Below are 15,288 nucleotides of genomic sequence, written 5' to 3'. Positions count from 1 at the left end.
GCAACTGATATCAATCTCTTCCAAAGAGGTTTTCATCGGCTTTTGTGTGATGGTTAGCAGGATGACGCATAAAAAAAACATTTTACATATTTCTATGAAACATGGTGGAAGGACGTGGCATGAGTGAGGGATCTAGAATATTTTAAACTTTCCTTAACATTGTAAAATCCGGCCCATTTAAAGAGCTGATATCTATGAGTGTGTGAAACTTGAATTTAACTTGGCTGTTGGACCTTGGGCGGAGGTGTGTATTTTCTGAGAGCTTTCTAGATTTGTTTATATGATTCTGAATATTTAAGAAGTTACAAGAACTTTTCAAAATACAGCACTGCATGACATTTTAATATAATAGAATCTTCAATGCAAATTGCATATTTACCTGTGATATTTCCGTGTTGATGATATGGATGTACTGCTTCTCCTGACCAAGAGAGGCCATATCTGCCAGAAACTGTCGTCTTTCCTCTATCTCATCCAGTACTACACAAACACAGGTTCATATTAGACTGATGGAAGGGCTGTGGATTTATTAAGTTAAACTGAATTAAATTTCAACAGACAGTCTTATGATGGATCACACCATAAACATGATGACGCTAGAAATGTTTACATGAGCAATCAGTACTTAGCAGAATCACTCTCACCCTCCTGATACTGGTTTCCCTCCTCCACCTCTGGGGTCCAGCATGTTGGAACATTTGGGGATGGTGCAGATGTGGGCTCTTCTTCTCCTGTTGCCATTATATTCTGAAGCCTCCTCTTCTCTTTCTCTAAGTCCCCTGGATTCAGAGTGAAAAAACAAAGAGAGAATGTTTCTCAGGATGCAGAAATTAAAATAGATGTAGTTCGTAGTGCAATATAGGCCTGTCAAAACACAAATGTGCAGAACCAGTAAACGTACTGGTAACAGTGGGGCAGAACTTTTCTCTGGAGTAGCTGTTCCCAGAACAGCAAGCTTCTGCACTGCGTCTTTGAGGTCGGCCTGGCAGGCATCTCTGGACAGATTTACTGGTTTTCGGCTTAGGGGGAGAAGGTAGCAATTTGGGGTCAGGGGGCAGTGGCAAAGATGTTCCATCTATGGAGGGAGAGTAAAAAAAAAAACTAATGTTTTGTAGCATTTTCATCTTTCTTTCCGAGAATAAATAGTGGATCTTGCTAGAAAAAAATCCCAAAACATTGAAGGAACTGATATCTATGAGATCAATTTGGTGCAGCTTGATTGAATTTAGCCTTGACCATTCTAGAGTCCCTTTTATTATTATTAGTAGTAGTAGCAGTATTATTATTATTATACCTTTAAACCACGTGTGATTATGTTGTTTTCATTATCTCATATGCTGATTGTTGCAATATAGATAAAGTAGTTAACACAGTATTGCGCACTTATACCAGATTAAAATATTTAAGAACATATGAAATATCTAAACTTGATTATCATACTTGAGTTAAAAACACTTGAAAGCTTTAAACTTACTCCTTAGACTTTCATTGATGTGCTTTCTCTGAAGGTTGGTGAGTTTGGACTCCTGCATCATCACTGAGCAATGGGAATACAGCATGATGAGGAATACACAACACAGTAGAGTGGTGAACACTTCAACGTACACACACACACACACACACACACACACACAGTGATCTCCTCTATCTGTGTACATCCCATTCATACTGAGCATGAAGTGCATCATCATCATCATCATCATCATCATCATCATCATCATCATCATCATCTCACATCTCAGCATGTCCTGGGTCTGCTTGCTGTACGCGGTGACCCTGGGCTTATTCCACAGGCCCCTCCCACCTCTGCTGTGTGAGGAGGCCTCCATCTGCAACAGAGACACATTACCCACAATCCCTGAGGGTACGTCGTTTGAAGAATGAACACACTGCTGTTCTCGGTGAAGCTAGCTAAAAGCTCTGTGGCTAATGCAGCACAACGTTATATCGATAAAATAAATATGAACCTGGTGTAATAAGAACTACAAGTGGACACAACACAGGAAGAACTCACTGAAACACGTGGTGTTGTTTGTTGTTATCCGCGGACAAACTCCGGAACTCAAACACCTGCTTCTTCTGCGGTGCCACTGAGTGCTGCTGCTATGGCAACCAACAACCAACAACCTGTGCAGCCAACACAATGACAACTATGATAATGATTGGATCTTCAGATAATTCATTTTATAAAAGGATAGCCTTTATTAATGGCACATTCTACAAACTGATTTTGTTTTTTATATGTTATATTTCACATTCACTTGATATTGTTTGCAAAGATGGAGGCGCAGTGATACCATATGACAACTAGATGGCGCCCAAGAAGGATTTATAATAAAACTTTATTTTTATAGCATGTATCTTACCATGATTCAAAGCGCTTAACAAAATACACTGGAATAAAAAGACATACATAAAAACGAGACCAAATTAAAATGAGAAAGATGACACAAATGAAAATATTAAAACCAAGCATTAGAAGATTTTTGGTTAATATGCAATGCAATAGGTGCCTACAAGTCTAATCTCACATTATACTTGATATGACACCTCACCAGTTATTACCATTGATGTATTGTAACATCATTGATATCAAATAACATCTATTATGTTGGAGTAACCTCCTGATAATGAAAAAAAATGGTTTGTCAGATATACCATGAAAGCGGACTAGAAGGAACTATCATGACAGGAGTGTGTTAGTCTAATGCTATCAGATGAACTAGACAAGTAAAGTGTTTAATCTAAACTGTAATGTCATCCTTTACTTTCATTTGTCAAAGGTCTTATTCCACCACAGGGATCATTGGAAAAAGTTATATCACTACACCAAACATAAATGTTTATGTAAATCATATTTGTTGAATAAAATACTGTATGGAAATGAGGTGATTAAAACAAGTATAAGTAGTTGTTTAATATACTGAGCAGCTGCTCACAATGAACTGGGAATAGTCCTGAACTGTAAAAGTAGCCTCAATTGTCATCCTGTTTTATCCCAGTTTTTTAAATGATTCATATTATGTATTAATTGTTAATTGCCATGTTATAGATATTGCCTCTTACATATAAAAGCAAATTGTTTATCATTATTATATCATGAATATTTATGAGCTATTTCTTTGACCACTTACATTCCCAATAAATTGCATAAGACTACATACAACGCAGATTTCTTTTTTCTTTAAAAACACAGCCATTCTCCTCTTGCAAAAGAAAAAAACGGACATTGGATGAATTTGTGCTTTAGAACATAAGAAAGCTCTGATGTGAAGGTTTCCACCAGCAGCAGCAGCAGCAGCTCTAAGAAGCTGCTCTCAGTGACAGAGCGTGTTTATCAGCGGTGGATTGGTCATCGGGGGGGAGCAGCAGTCAGAGGTCTATTATCTGTGAGAAGACAGCAGCCTGCCTCTGCCCCGCGTCAACAGATAAACAGCAGCTAGAATATAATCACCTTTCACACACAGGTCTTCTCAGAAGCCGCAACGGGAAGACAGGAACTGATCTGTGTTGGCATGTGCGTGTGAAGCATATTCAAACTATCAGCAGGAATGGATCGATGAATGATTCTCTGAACCAGAATCATGAAACGTACTAAAAGCTGGTGTTAGCTCATGAGAGTCTGCAGCTCTACTTGTTTGTTTGTGATGTGTCTTTAATCAGCTATTTAATAGTGAACAACCATCTCTGATCACTGCCTGGACGAACTTTACATTTATTCACATTCATGTTTGTGTTGATGTTTCTCACATCACGTTGGTTTAAAGTGTCCACACACTTCAGCTCACTTGGTCCAACGCTCTCTCTGTGCAGCCTGTGCCAAAGCATGCAGTCTCAGATAGAGCAGTCATCTGATAATGGCCTGAGCAACCTGTTTACTTGTGAATGAAAAACAGTGAGGACTGCATCAGTCTGCAGTGGTGACAGTTCATTTGATGTATTCTCATATAATTGTGCAATATTAGAAATCACAATTACTTATGATGTTTGCTTTAATGCTTTTGTTTTTTCTATTTATTCTCTGTTTAGGTATATCTACATTTTTGTTTTAAGTCAACGGTTATTTAAAATGTGCTACATCAATTATTATTATGATTAAATCACATTATTAAATGTGCTTTAATTTTTTATATTATTTCTCAGCTCAGTCAATCCACATTTCAGCAAATGTTGAATCTTGTTTACCTCAGAAAAGTTTAATAAGCACAATATCTCTCTGTGTTTCTCCATGAACACCAACATTGGTGCTCGTTGTTTTTTTTTTCTTCAGATTTGCCTTTTTGCTCTGAATACCGCAGAACAGGAAGACAGTGAGTTGAGATGAGATAGATGAGTTGGTTGGTGATGTAAATGAACAATCTTCAGTCATAAAGAAAAGCAACCAGCTGTGAAGCCCACGCTTTTACGCTCCACCTCCTTAACGGTCAAAACCTACGTGAAAACCAGAGATTCGAAATAAGACTCACAGCTGACAGAGATAGACAAGGCCAAGGAGGGAGAGATATCAGGGGAGGGATGGAGAGAGGGGGAAACAGTTTGTGAGGCCTTTTAGCTTGGACTGGACCGTGAGGGGGAAGAGAGGCCTGGGCGGCACGCTCTGTCTTTCTGTTAGCTGAGGGTCAAGTAGAAAAAGAACAGGAAGGAAAAAGAGTTGTTGTCATATCAAAGTGCTTGATGGCAGTTACCCAGGCTGTGCTCCCGTCAATCAGCTCCTTCTCCAGCCTCGCTCACTCCAGCAGCGACAACATGAAAGTAAGTAAGAAGTGCGTGTGTCCGGGTCCCACACAGGAACATCTGAGTTCATACTGCTCACTTGGTTAAAGAGCCAAAACAATGAATACAAATCAATATCATACACAATATGTTTCTTTCCTCAGCCAAGGAGGTTATGTTTCTGTCTGTGTCAGTTTCGTAGGATTTTTAAATTAGTGTGTAATAAGTGGGTTCATTCTGATCTGGTGAAGTTAGACGTTGTTTCATGAGTGGCCTGTTGGGCTTTGTGTTGAAGGTACGTGCTCTACTTGGTGACATTGAAGTTTTATCTTGTGATGGCCAGTTCACAAACAATTGATTCAATTAGAGTTAATAATTACTTTTTGGTTGTCTTAAGCTGTTAAGTTGAACTTGTGATATGAGCTTTTACACCTTGTGACAAGCATGTCTCATGTATGTACCCCTGTGTTTTAACGTGTTAGAGGAGAGACTTTGCATTTGTTCTGTAGGACCGGACTGGTTTTCAGTTGTTTGGGGGTAATTCACATAGAGCTTTTGATTAGATCTAGCTCTTCTTCCTGTGGAACTAGAATGCACTTGTAAATTGCTTTGTACAAAAGTCAGCATTGGTCACTGCTGTGGCCAACACACTGGCTGCAAAGGAAACCCTTCCTAAAGTAGTGACGGTGATGTTGTAATGTGCAAAAAGGAATCTGAATATAAGGCTTCAGCAATCTGAGGTAGACAAATCAAGACAATCATAAATCCTCCCTCTATGTCTCTACAGACAATGTTTCCTTTGTGGAGAAATTGTAAATTAGAACAAAGTAGTAACAAATTAGAAATGTGGTACTAGAAGTACTAATAGCTGTGGGGGAAGGATGTCTTCACATCTGCTTTGGGCAGCAGGAACAATCCCTTGCTATGAACATAAGCGAGCATTGTTTAAAGATAGATTTGTAGAAATATGAACCTGTCTCCTGCTCCTCTCTGCAAACATCTAGGTGTGGAAGTCTGAGGGCGGCCCTCTGCCTCTGGACTCTCTCAGTAACAGACCCAGCATCTCCGAGCAGTTGCAGGTCTCCAAGCAGATGACAGAGGAGCTCCTAGACGACGACAGCCGAGCATCTTGGGACATCGAGTTCCTGCTGTCTGACTGGAGCAACCCTTCTCCTGAATTCAACCCTTCTCTGGAGAACTGTGATCAGCGGCTGCTCAACCCACACATGGCCTGCCAAGAGGTGGCCACGTTTAAGGAGCAGCCAGGTCAGGAGTGTGTGCAGGTGAGCAGCGGCAGCTTTGTGGCAGAGCTCCTGTCCCCTGATCCAACCACAACACACCATCCAGAGCTATACCACCATTACAGTGAGACACAAACAGGTCGGACTTCCGCTCCCAGTCTGGCTAACGTAGATCAGTTTGGCTTCCTGCAAGGAGGCCGTGGAAACCACAGTAAGGCCTCATCATGGGACTATAACCCCTACTATTCCCAGCAGCACCCGTCCATGGTGACCTACCCTGACAGCAGGTTCATCTCCTCTCAAGCTGTGACCACTGACCCTCAACACTACAGCTACATGCCCGGCTACAGCCACAACGGCAACCTTTACTGTGACTACACCCACAGCCAAGCCAGCGGTCATCTGCCCCATCACCAGCAACCCCTGCTGGTGGGAGCCCAGCTGCCCCCTGCTGGGGTGGAGGGGAAGCGTGGTCGGAGGGCCACAGGGAAGAAGAGGCCCGCCATCCACAGCTGTGAATACCCCGGCTGCAGCAAGACCTACACCAAGAGCTCCCACCTCAAGGCTCACCTTCGCACGCACACAGGTAACACCCACAAGAAAATGTGTTTGAACACAAGATAGGATTTAACGCATTTGTTTGATGGTTACCATTTTTTTTTGTGTGTGTGTATTGATCAGGGGAAAAGCCCTACCAATGTTCATGGGAGGGATGCAACTGGAAATTCGCCCGCTCTGATGAGCTGACGCGTCACTACCGTAAGCACACGGGCCAGAAACCCTACGAGTGTCTGCTGTGTCAGAGGGCCTTCTCCCGCTCCGACCACCTGGCTCTGCACATGAAGAGACACACTTGAAGCCCACACGCACGCACACACACACACACACACACACACAAACAGGGGTTTGATTTTGATTTAAAATCGATTACTCATCCACGTTTGGTTCAAAGTGCAAATTTCAGATTTAAGATTCCCTTTTTTTTTTTTAAATACGATTTGATATCCTGTGCTTACAAAACGGACCATTACATCACAACAATTTCTTCAGAGTCATGAAAAGAGTCATAATTTATGCAGCAAAATTACCATGAGAGGTCTACATTTCCTTTAGTTCGACCTGGATGCCACCAGCTAATCAGGTGCATTAGACAATGGTCACATACACGCAAGTGTTTCTGTGGGGAACCCTCGCCCCCTGGGAGCATCGTAGAAATCAGCCAAGGTTTATTTATTATTAAGTCTAGGTTATATCACTTGAAGTCAGATTTATTACTCAGACAAGTCAAGTAAAGAATAAGAAATTGGGGACCCTTACTGGTGTAATGACTTCCCCATACTTTAAAGGTCCAGTGTGTAAGATTTAGGTGAAAGGAATCTATTGGCATAAATTGATTGTGAAATAATCCTATTAATGTAATTCAGTAGTGTGTTTCATTAAAATGTAACTGTTGTTTTCTTTATCCTAAAAGGACAACATGTTTTTTACAGTCGTCCAAACTAGATAAACATCTTTCGAGTTCTAATGCCAACTGCAGGCTGCCACAGGTTCTCTGTTGTGTTTGGAAGGGGAGGGTGAGGTGAGGGGGATTCAGCTGCAACATGCAGCTTCACCTCCAGATAACCCTGAAACTATAAATCTAATAATAACGCCACCACAAAGACATCCGTTCTCACCAGAGCCACGTGGACAAACACTGTACACACTATGTGCACGTAGACACCAGCAGACTTAAACACTAACAACATATATACCAAAATAATATACGTGACATAGGTTATCATAGTGTATCCAGTAGGAAGTCACGGCTCACTCTGCTACCACCATTATGGTAATAATGATTGTAAATGTAAGTATATGATTGTACAGTCCATGCATGGTTGTGTATTTTTCTGTCATCTAAGTTTTTGATTTGTCTGTTTCAGGGATTTTTTATTTAAAAAAACAAGTGTGCTTGTATTTCTTTCTCATTTTCAAATCTGTAAACAATATGCATCTTTTGCAGTTGCCTATTATAATCTAAAAATGAGCAACATATTTATTAACACAATCTTTTATATCAACAGAAGGTATTATATTGTTGTACAATGTTTTTTCTATTCTCAGAGTGCTTTAAAGTGTTTTAAATGTTTTTATCTTTGTTATAGTTCCAATAAAGGCCTGTAATGCTTTAAACTGCCCTCGAGCAGAATCCAAATCCATTCTAAAATCCTTAAATCGTATACTGAATGAATCTAAAAATATGCAGTCGCTAAGTGTAATGTCAGCCTTTGGACTTGAGGTGGCAGTCTTCTGTAAAAGGCACTGGTGCCTGGAGGCAGCGACAGTGTGAGCAGGCAACCGCATCTGCAGTGTTTCTAAAATGGGTGAGGACGAGATTAGAATGAGAATCTGTTTATGTAACGCAGTTTTTTCTGATTCATCCTGATTATGTCAGATGATGGAGGCCGTCATCATGTTATGGAGCTCCCAATAAATTTAAGACAACAACATTGCCAGCACGTGTTCATGCACATGCACTTTTTATATATATAGAGAGAGGCTATTTATGGAGTATGTGTTGCAAAGGTTTAGATCGTTGTAACAGCTTGTACAGTAATATATTTAGAGCTGTAGAAGGTTTAATGGTTTAATTTGCTGTATTCTATACTTGGCCCACTGGTATTTTAGGACTGCTTTAGAGTCATAGTGAATAATCTGTGTTTGGCACTGCAATTAAACCTGCTCATCCAGGACAACATGAGACACACACACACACACACACACACACACACACATACACACACACACACACACAAACGGTCTTGTCTCCAATCAATGACGTCCTTTGATTTCCTGGACACTTACTTAACCGGTTACTACTTTCCTAATCCTGACCTTTTAACTAATTTAGCTTTAACCTTAAAACACCTTTTCACATTAAAGTCCAATAATTCACATCATGGCCTCTGTGTATTAACAGATTTATGTCCCCTCATCATTAGTATCATCTGGGCCACACATACACACACACACACACACACACACACACACACACACACACACACACACACACACACACACACACGCACACATACACACACACACACATTAATTAATCCTGGTAATTCTGATGCTACAGACATACTCCTTGGTCAGTTATCTGTTTTCCACTGGGCCTGCGGTTGCACTGCGAGGCGCTCCACATCAGAGGATAAATCCACAGCAGAGAGAGTCATGAGGCTCCATCTGCAGAATGGGTTTATTTTAGCACAGTGTTCAAAAGTACGTGATTTGGGATTCAGAGGTGACACGGGGACAGAGGCAGAGTGCTGACCTGCACTGCCCCGAAAAAGAACAAACACTCCAACTGAACTAAACCAATCCCCTCTCCTCTTCCACTCTTCCACTCTTCCACTTTCTGGTTTCTTCCGCTTCTCGGTTACATCATGCCATACTTCTAAAGAGGATATTATGCAGGAATTATGCATTCAGGGCATGACTCGAGTGTTAACAGGCTGCAGAACACACCCTGCAGCATGACTTGAAATGTTTACCTGGAAAAATATTGTGTTGTGACCAGATTGCAGCAGCACTTTAACAAGTCAAAGGCTAAAAAATGTCATTATAATAATGAGGCTTAAGTCTGAATAGGATGTGCTATGAATAATAGCACTTATGTAATATGTTTGCATGTTTTGGGCTCTTTTAGCAAATGACAGTGGATCCGTGGAGTTGTATGTTTCATTTTCTGTAAGTCCCATTGGCATAATGTAAAAAGTACTATTGGAAAACACTCATTAAACCACTTAATTTGCTATATTAGAGAGAAAAACTTCCCTCTTCCTGTCACCAGCACATCCACATTTCATCAGCATATGATACACAGAGGAAAGCTTGAATGCTGAAGATCTGAGGAGAAGGTTTACTTGAGGACGTGTAATTAAATTCCCCCTCTCATTCTTGTTTTCTTCTTTTGGAGAAATGCAGCTTAATCAGTGTGTGTGTGTGTGAATGTGTGTGTGTGTGTGTGTGTGTGTGTGTGTGTGTGTGTTTGTGTGTGTGTGTGGTTGTGTGTGTGTGTTTGTGTTTCACCCCATAGAGAGGGCATTTCAGGACACATGTTTGCTGGAAGCTGAAAGGGAACGTTGGCGGAGATTAAACAGTGGTCATTCCTTCTCCTAATGAAAACAATAATAATAACACAATAAAAATGACACAGTTCGTCAATGTCAAGCATTTAGAACTTCAATAAACGCTGCCAAGAAGTCAAAATGTGATAAAACATAACCCCATAACTCGTGCTGTTAAATTATGTAATTTCCTCATTTACCAGTTGCCGCACGGATAACCCGTTCCTTGTTTGTAGTTTTCTTTGAACTCTGTGTGGTCTGAAGCAAATTTGATCTGTGCTCGTTGAAGAGAAAACATTTGAAAAAAAAATGTAACATTCGTATCAATGCATTTTCCAACTTATTCCAGAAAAGTCTGTCTGTATGTGGAATGCATAGTGAACTGTGCATAATTCTTTAATGGCAAGCGGCAGGGCAGGGTCAAATTTGGTAAGATTTGGACACGCGATAGTTCAATATTAATAAAATCTGGAATAAACATATGACCAGGGCTCTGTAGCAGTGAGTGGGGGCGGGGCAGTGCGAGGTCAGTCTGCAGACCGAGCTGAACAAGTCTTCTTCTACGCTCTCTGATAAACTGCAGCACGGCCGACAACTGGTTCAAAAAGTGAAGTTTTGGATGATTTGTGTTCTTATTTTACCAAAACAGGGACATTTACAGGTATCATTGGTGCTGATCACCGTCATGGCAACAGCATTCAATAACCTCCTCAAAAATACAAAGTAAAAAGACAACATTCGTTTTGTCGCTGCATTGCTTTATATCAAGCTGAACTACAGAGCTTTTTTTTGAAAATTCGTGAATTTAGGTCTGAAGGTTGTTTTGATTTCTTTCCAGACCTGTGAAATAGCCGAAACGAAATGTATAAAAGAATAACACCATTTAAGTAAAAGATTCAAACTCATAAATAAACCACGCGCGTAAACAGTAATGAGGCCAATTCTGTTTCATTTGATGAAAAACAGGATGAACACAAGGTTTTCTATCTCCCCCTGAACTATAGACTTTGTATAAAGAAAACTCACGCTCACAACGTCAAGCACACAAACAACAAAAAGTGTCAGTACCTTGTAGAACTGTTTGACGAGGCCTCACTTATGACAAGGAATAAATCTAAAGTAGCTCAGGAGCATTAAAGAGAACAGGCAGGTTTAGAACGGGCACTGCACTAGTGGGACATATGGCTCAATATTGAAACAATGACTGAAGTTATAACAGGTTTTAAAACAACACAAAAACATCACAGCGAAACACAGTCTCAGACAACAGCGAGTGAAGAGAATGTTGTAGCATTAATATTTCAGCAGCCCTGCCTCTCCAGTGAGCATCTATAAATGGATTTTCTCTGCATTATTAAGCCCCTCTACTTTAGAACAGCAGGGATACCTAACACAGACATCTATCTTCATTTGAGTTTTGTGGCGGTTACACATTCACGTATATGGAGCCAAACTGGCAACCCTCCATGTGTGAGGAGAGATAAGTATTTCTAAATGCAGATAAACTTGCCCAGCACAACGCGCTCTGTCTGTCTCTCTCTCTCTTTCCTCTCTCGCTCTCTTTCTCTCATCTAATTCAATGTATATTGATGACAGGTTTTGTGTGCATGTGCAGAACTATTGACTGCACTGTTTGTCTGCTATTGCACAACCTCACGTAATGGGCTTCCTGGCCTGATGTCCGAGAACAGGATGAGGATTAAAGTGGTGAAAGCCGCTGCAGCACTGAGACTGTTGACGGGGGATTGTGAGTCCAAGTGGATCGAGGAACGGAAAAAGGAGGGAGGGAGGGAGGGAAGGGAGGAGAGGGGGCGGGTGGGATGGTTCTCCTGATTTGAACTTGAGTTTACACACACACACACACACATACACACACACACACGCACACAGACACAAAGTCAAACAAGGCCACTGTCGGCCAGAGACAGTCAATTACTCTGTGGCTTCGTTATTTTGGGCTATAATGAAGCATACACACATACAGACATTAAGAGCTTCTCTGAGAACATGCATTCAAAATGAAAAACCCTTATCTTAACCTGATATAGGAATGTCTGTGATTTAATACAAACACTGTTTCATATAACATTTAATCAATTATCAAAGTGTTGGAGCCTGCCTGGTAAATGCCAACGTCTTTCCAGCTCCTCTTGAGTTTCTTTTTTCAAAATCTAAAGTCCAAACTAAATCTAAATCTCAAACTCAATTTGGAAACTGACGTCTTTGAGTTATTATCCCTGACTTGATAAATCTCCTCAGAAGAGATTAAACAACATGTTGAACAGACAGAATAGTTCTCCTGCTAAATGATAAATTGACTTTAACATTTGTCTTTGAGCACACAACTCGTCTAACATAAATACCACAACAATAACTTCAACACTAACCCTATTTCCCAAAATAAGTCTGAAACCAAGTCTTAACAGTCAGACACACACAGATACATTCTGCCCTGGACATTAACCTTCGCTGTACTCTGAGGTGTAGATATCCTCCAGGGTGTAATACGATATATACATCTAAAACAACAAAGATAAATAAATGATAATGAGAGACTGATCATGTGAATTTGCAAACTCTGCAGATACTGGTTGGTCTTAAAAATAGTTGGAAGTGAACTGGCCTGATCGGCATTATATATAGAAAAATCTATGATTTGTTTTGTTTTTGAACATCCAGTCCTATCCTCTTATTGTCTTCTACCCTGACTTTGTTGATGCATGTGTGCTTCCTGGAACATTAACACCACGTTTAGATCTGTGAAATAAGTTGAAGACATTGACATGAAAGTGTATATTACGTGTTAAACAAAGAAAGAAGCCAAAAAAGAAACAAGTAAACAAACAAATAAAAAGAAATAGCTTCACGGTGCTAAAGGGATAAAAAAAAAGGTCAATGGTTGCATTCATTTTAGCAGTTATTATTATTTTTGGTAACTGTCCGTCTGTAGTCTGGAGTCAGAGGAAGAAACCAAAAAAACACACAACCTGCAGAATCATATAACAAAAGCTCACTTTAGTGGATTACCGGTAGTTTTCCAGCTCCTAAAAACTAGTTTTTATCACATAAACATGACGCAAGTAGCTCTCTTGGAGGTAAACATTTGAAATGCATGTTCATGGCAGTAAAAGATAATGGGTTAAAAACATGGCAGATTACCAGAATAGCCCTGTTTTTTCGTGAGGAGACGGATCGGGACGCAGCTACAGAAAACTCTCTAGTTTACATGTGTCGATGTGTTCGCTTTATTCAACTTATGTTTCATTATACACACACACGCGCGTGCACACACACACAAACAGTGCTTCTTTCATATTTTGCACAATATTTCAGTTATATAATAGTGCAGAGTGAACACATCAGCAGTGAAGCATGTCCAGTGATGTAGCAATTGTTGGTCTTTTACAGCACCAACCTTCAGAACAATAGATGGGGACACGGTTAGAGTCACTCAGGGTAAGAGTTATATTGTTCAAAGGTGGGTCAGTATAAAAAGTCCTCATGCACACACATACTATACCAGAGAACCTTAGACTTCAACCAATCATGGAAAACGCCTTGACAGAGTTCCTGTGCTGCCCCTGGGACACTAGACTTTGTTTTCTTTAAGTTGTATTTATCAATCATTAAAGAACAGTAAGTAGACTATTAGTAGATCCCATTAGAAGTTATGCATTTATGCTTTTTTCCAGGATTTAAAAAAAATTATATTCGCAAAATGAAATCTCAAGGTAGACTAATGAAGACTACCAATCAAAAACATTACACTACAATCTAAACAATTATTGTGACTCATTCATTTGAACATAATACAGGTGAAATTTTCTTCAACTCACTCTCTTATTTACGTCAGAATGAATTGTAATAACTTTGATTCCCTGACATACAAGGACATTGTCACGTCAACAGTTTTGTTAATTTGGATTTATGACAAAAAAATTCTGCAAAACTATTTTCCTTTCCACGAGCATGAACTTTATAGCATTTACTGCTAATAGGCAAATTGTGGAAAAAAATATTTCTCAAGAAGTATCAGATATTGTGTCATTACAATGACACTCAATAGAGAAATCAAAGACTAAGTCTATACTGGAAACAGATGAAAAATGTATTGAAATAATGAAAATTATTGGATGATGAAAAAATTATCAGCCATATAGTTCTTTTTCAGCAAAAATCTATAAGCGGTCGATATAAATAACAACAGATCAAATGAAGGGAACGAACTGAAATCATAATTTTCAATTCATTGCCAGCTCATTCAGCTGAACCTCAGGACAATACAGTTGTCTTTTCTCAGAACTTCACCAAGGACCTCCTCTAAGAGTCTGTGTATGGATCTGTCAAGGTCAGAGCAACGGGGCAATAGTGTCATTGTTCTTGGTGAACGGTTCAGAGAGGACATACAGAGAGGAAAGAATGAGAAGTTAATTGTTGTCTTGTTTGGAAGAAAATGCTGAAATTGACACAGAGAGGTCCTGTTTGGAACGTTTCCATGTGCGGGGAGGAAGTGTCACAGTGCAGCGGGCCGCTCGTGGAACAATGTTCCTTTTTTCTGAGCAGCCTCACCCCAGCTGAACTTACATCACAGCGTAGTCCTCACATGCTCTCTGTCTTGGTCTATTGCATAACAACTCTCTTTTCCATTCACACTATCTCCCGGCAGCCGAGCGGCTCACCCTCTGCAGACAGCTGCCTTTACATTTACAATACTTGGTTATATAGTTTATAGATTGACTCTCGGGTGCCTTTACACAGGAATTGGTTGATTTTGTTCCTACACACTAAAGCCAACAAGCACTGAAAAAGCTATTGTTCTTTGTGTGTGGGAAACAAAATACACAACCATATGTTTTTTTATGTCAGGATACAAAGACAGCATGTACAAACACACACTTCAGTGTATTTGTGTTACCTTGAACTGCAAAGAGCAGATGAGGACAACTCAGGCCACTATGATGACTGTGCACACTTGCTTTGATAACTGTATGATCTAATCGAACGCAGTGATGTAAAAAAATAAAATGAGGTAGAAAACCCAAACCTGTGGGCGTTGCAGGTTTTGAAATGGATCAGCAACGATCCTCTCATTATTAAATCACAGGAAATATTACTTCTCTACTTGAAATACACAACTTAAACAGACTCGATGTTCTGTGGGTTAGAGCAGAAAGGTGGGATGTTACCAATTAAAATGGTAAACCTCTTATGATAGATAGATT

The 15,288-nt window shown here is 40.1% G+C and overlaps 2 protein-coding genes across 2 annotated transcripts in view; one reads left to right on the top strand and one right to left on the bottom strand.

Moving 5' to 3' along the window:
• Positions 1 to 15,288, bottom strand: part of c5h22orf23 (chromosome 5 C22orf23 homolog) — a 38,870-nt gene that overhangs the window by 1,102 nt on the left and 22,480 nt on the right. Inside the window, exons 3-8 of the mRNA XM_062387919.1 lie at positions 2,015 to 2,127; positions 1,736 to 1,829; positions 1,475 to 1,537; positions 902 to 1,075; positions 645 to 779; positions 380 to 480 (exon numbers count right to left, since the gene is read on the bottom strand). Of these exons, the coding sequence (XP_062243903.1) occupies positions 380 to 480; positions 645 to 779; positions 902 to 1,075; positions 1,475 to 1,537; positions 1,736 to 1,829 (567 nt within the window). The 5' untranslated portion in view covers positions 2,015 to 2,127. The remainder of the gene's footprint in view (positions 1 to 379; positions 481 to 644; positions 780 to 901; positions 1,076 to 1,474; positions 1,538 to 1,735; positions 1,830 to 2,014; positions 2,128 to 15,288) is intronic.
• On the top strand, positions 4,314 to 8,133 carry klf1 (Kruppel like factor 1 (erythroid)). Its single transcript, XM_062388970.1, has 3 exons — positions 4,314 to 4,752; positions 5,718 to 6,540; positions 6,636 to 8,133. Exons 1-3 carry the CDS (start codon positions 4,675 to 4,677, stop codon positions 6,809 to 6,811), a joined length of 1,077 nt encoding a protein of 358 aa, XP_062244954.1. The 5' UTR covers positions 4,314 to 4,674; the 3' UTR covers positions 6,812 to 8,133.

The sequence above is a fragment of the Platichthys flesus genome, chromosome 5, assembly GCF_949316205.1.
Source record: "Platichthys flesus chromosome 5, fPlaFle2.1, whole genome shotgun sequence".
Classification (NCBI taxonomy): Eukaryota; Metazoa; Chordata; class Actinopteri; order Pleuronectiformes; family Pleuronectidae; genus Platichthys; species Platichthys flesus.
Note: the sequence above shows the minus strand (reverse complement) of the source record. Positions and strands in the feature narration are given on the sequence as shown.

Coding starts and splice junctions, on each gene's coding strand:
- klf1 (XM_062388970.1), top strand. CDS start 4,675: ATGGCAGTTACCCAGGCTGTGCTCCCGTCAATCAGCTCCTTCTCCAGC. Junction 4,753..5,717: donor CCAGCAGCGACAACATGAAA/GTAAGTAAGAAG, acceptor GCAAACATCTAG/GTGTGGAAGTCTGAGGGCGG. Junction 6,541..6,635: donor TCACCTTCGCACGCACACAG/GTAACACCCACA, acceptor TGTATTGATCAG/GGGAAAAGCCCTACCAATGT.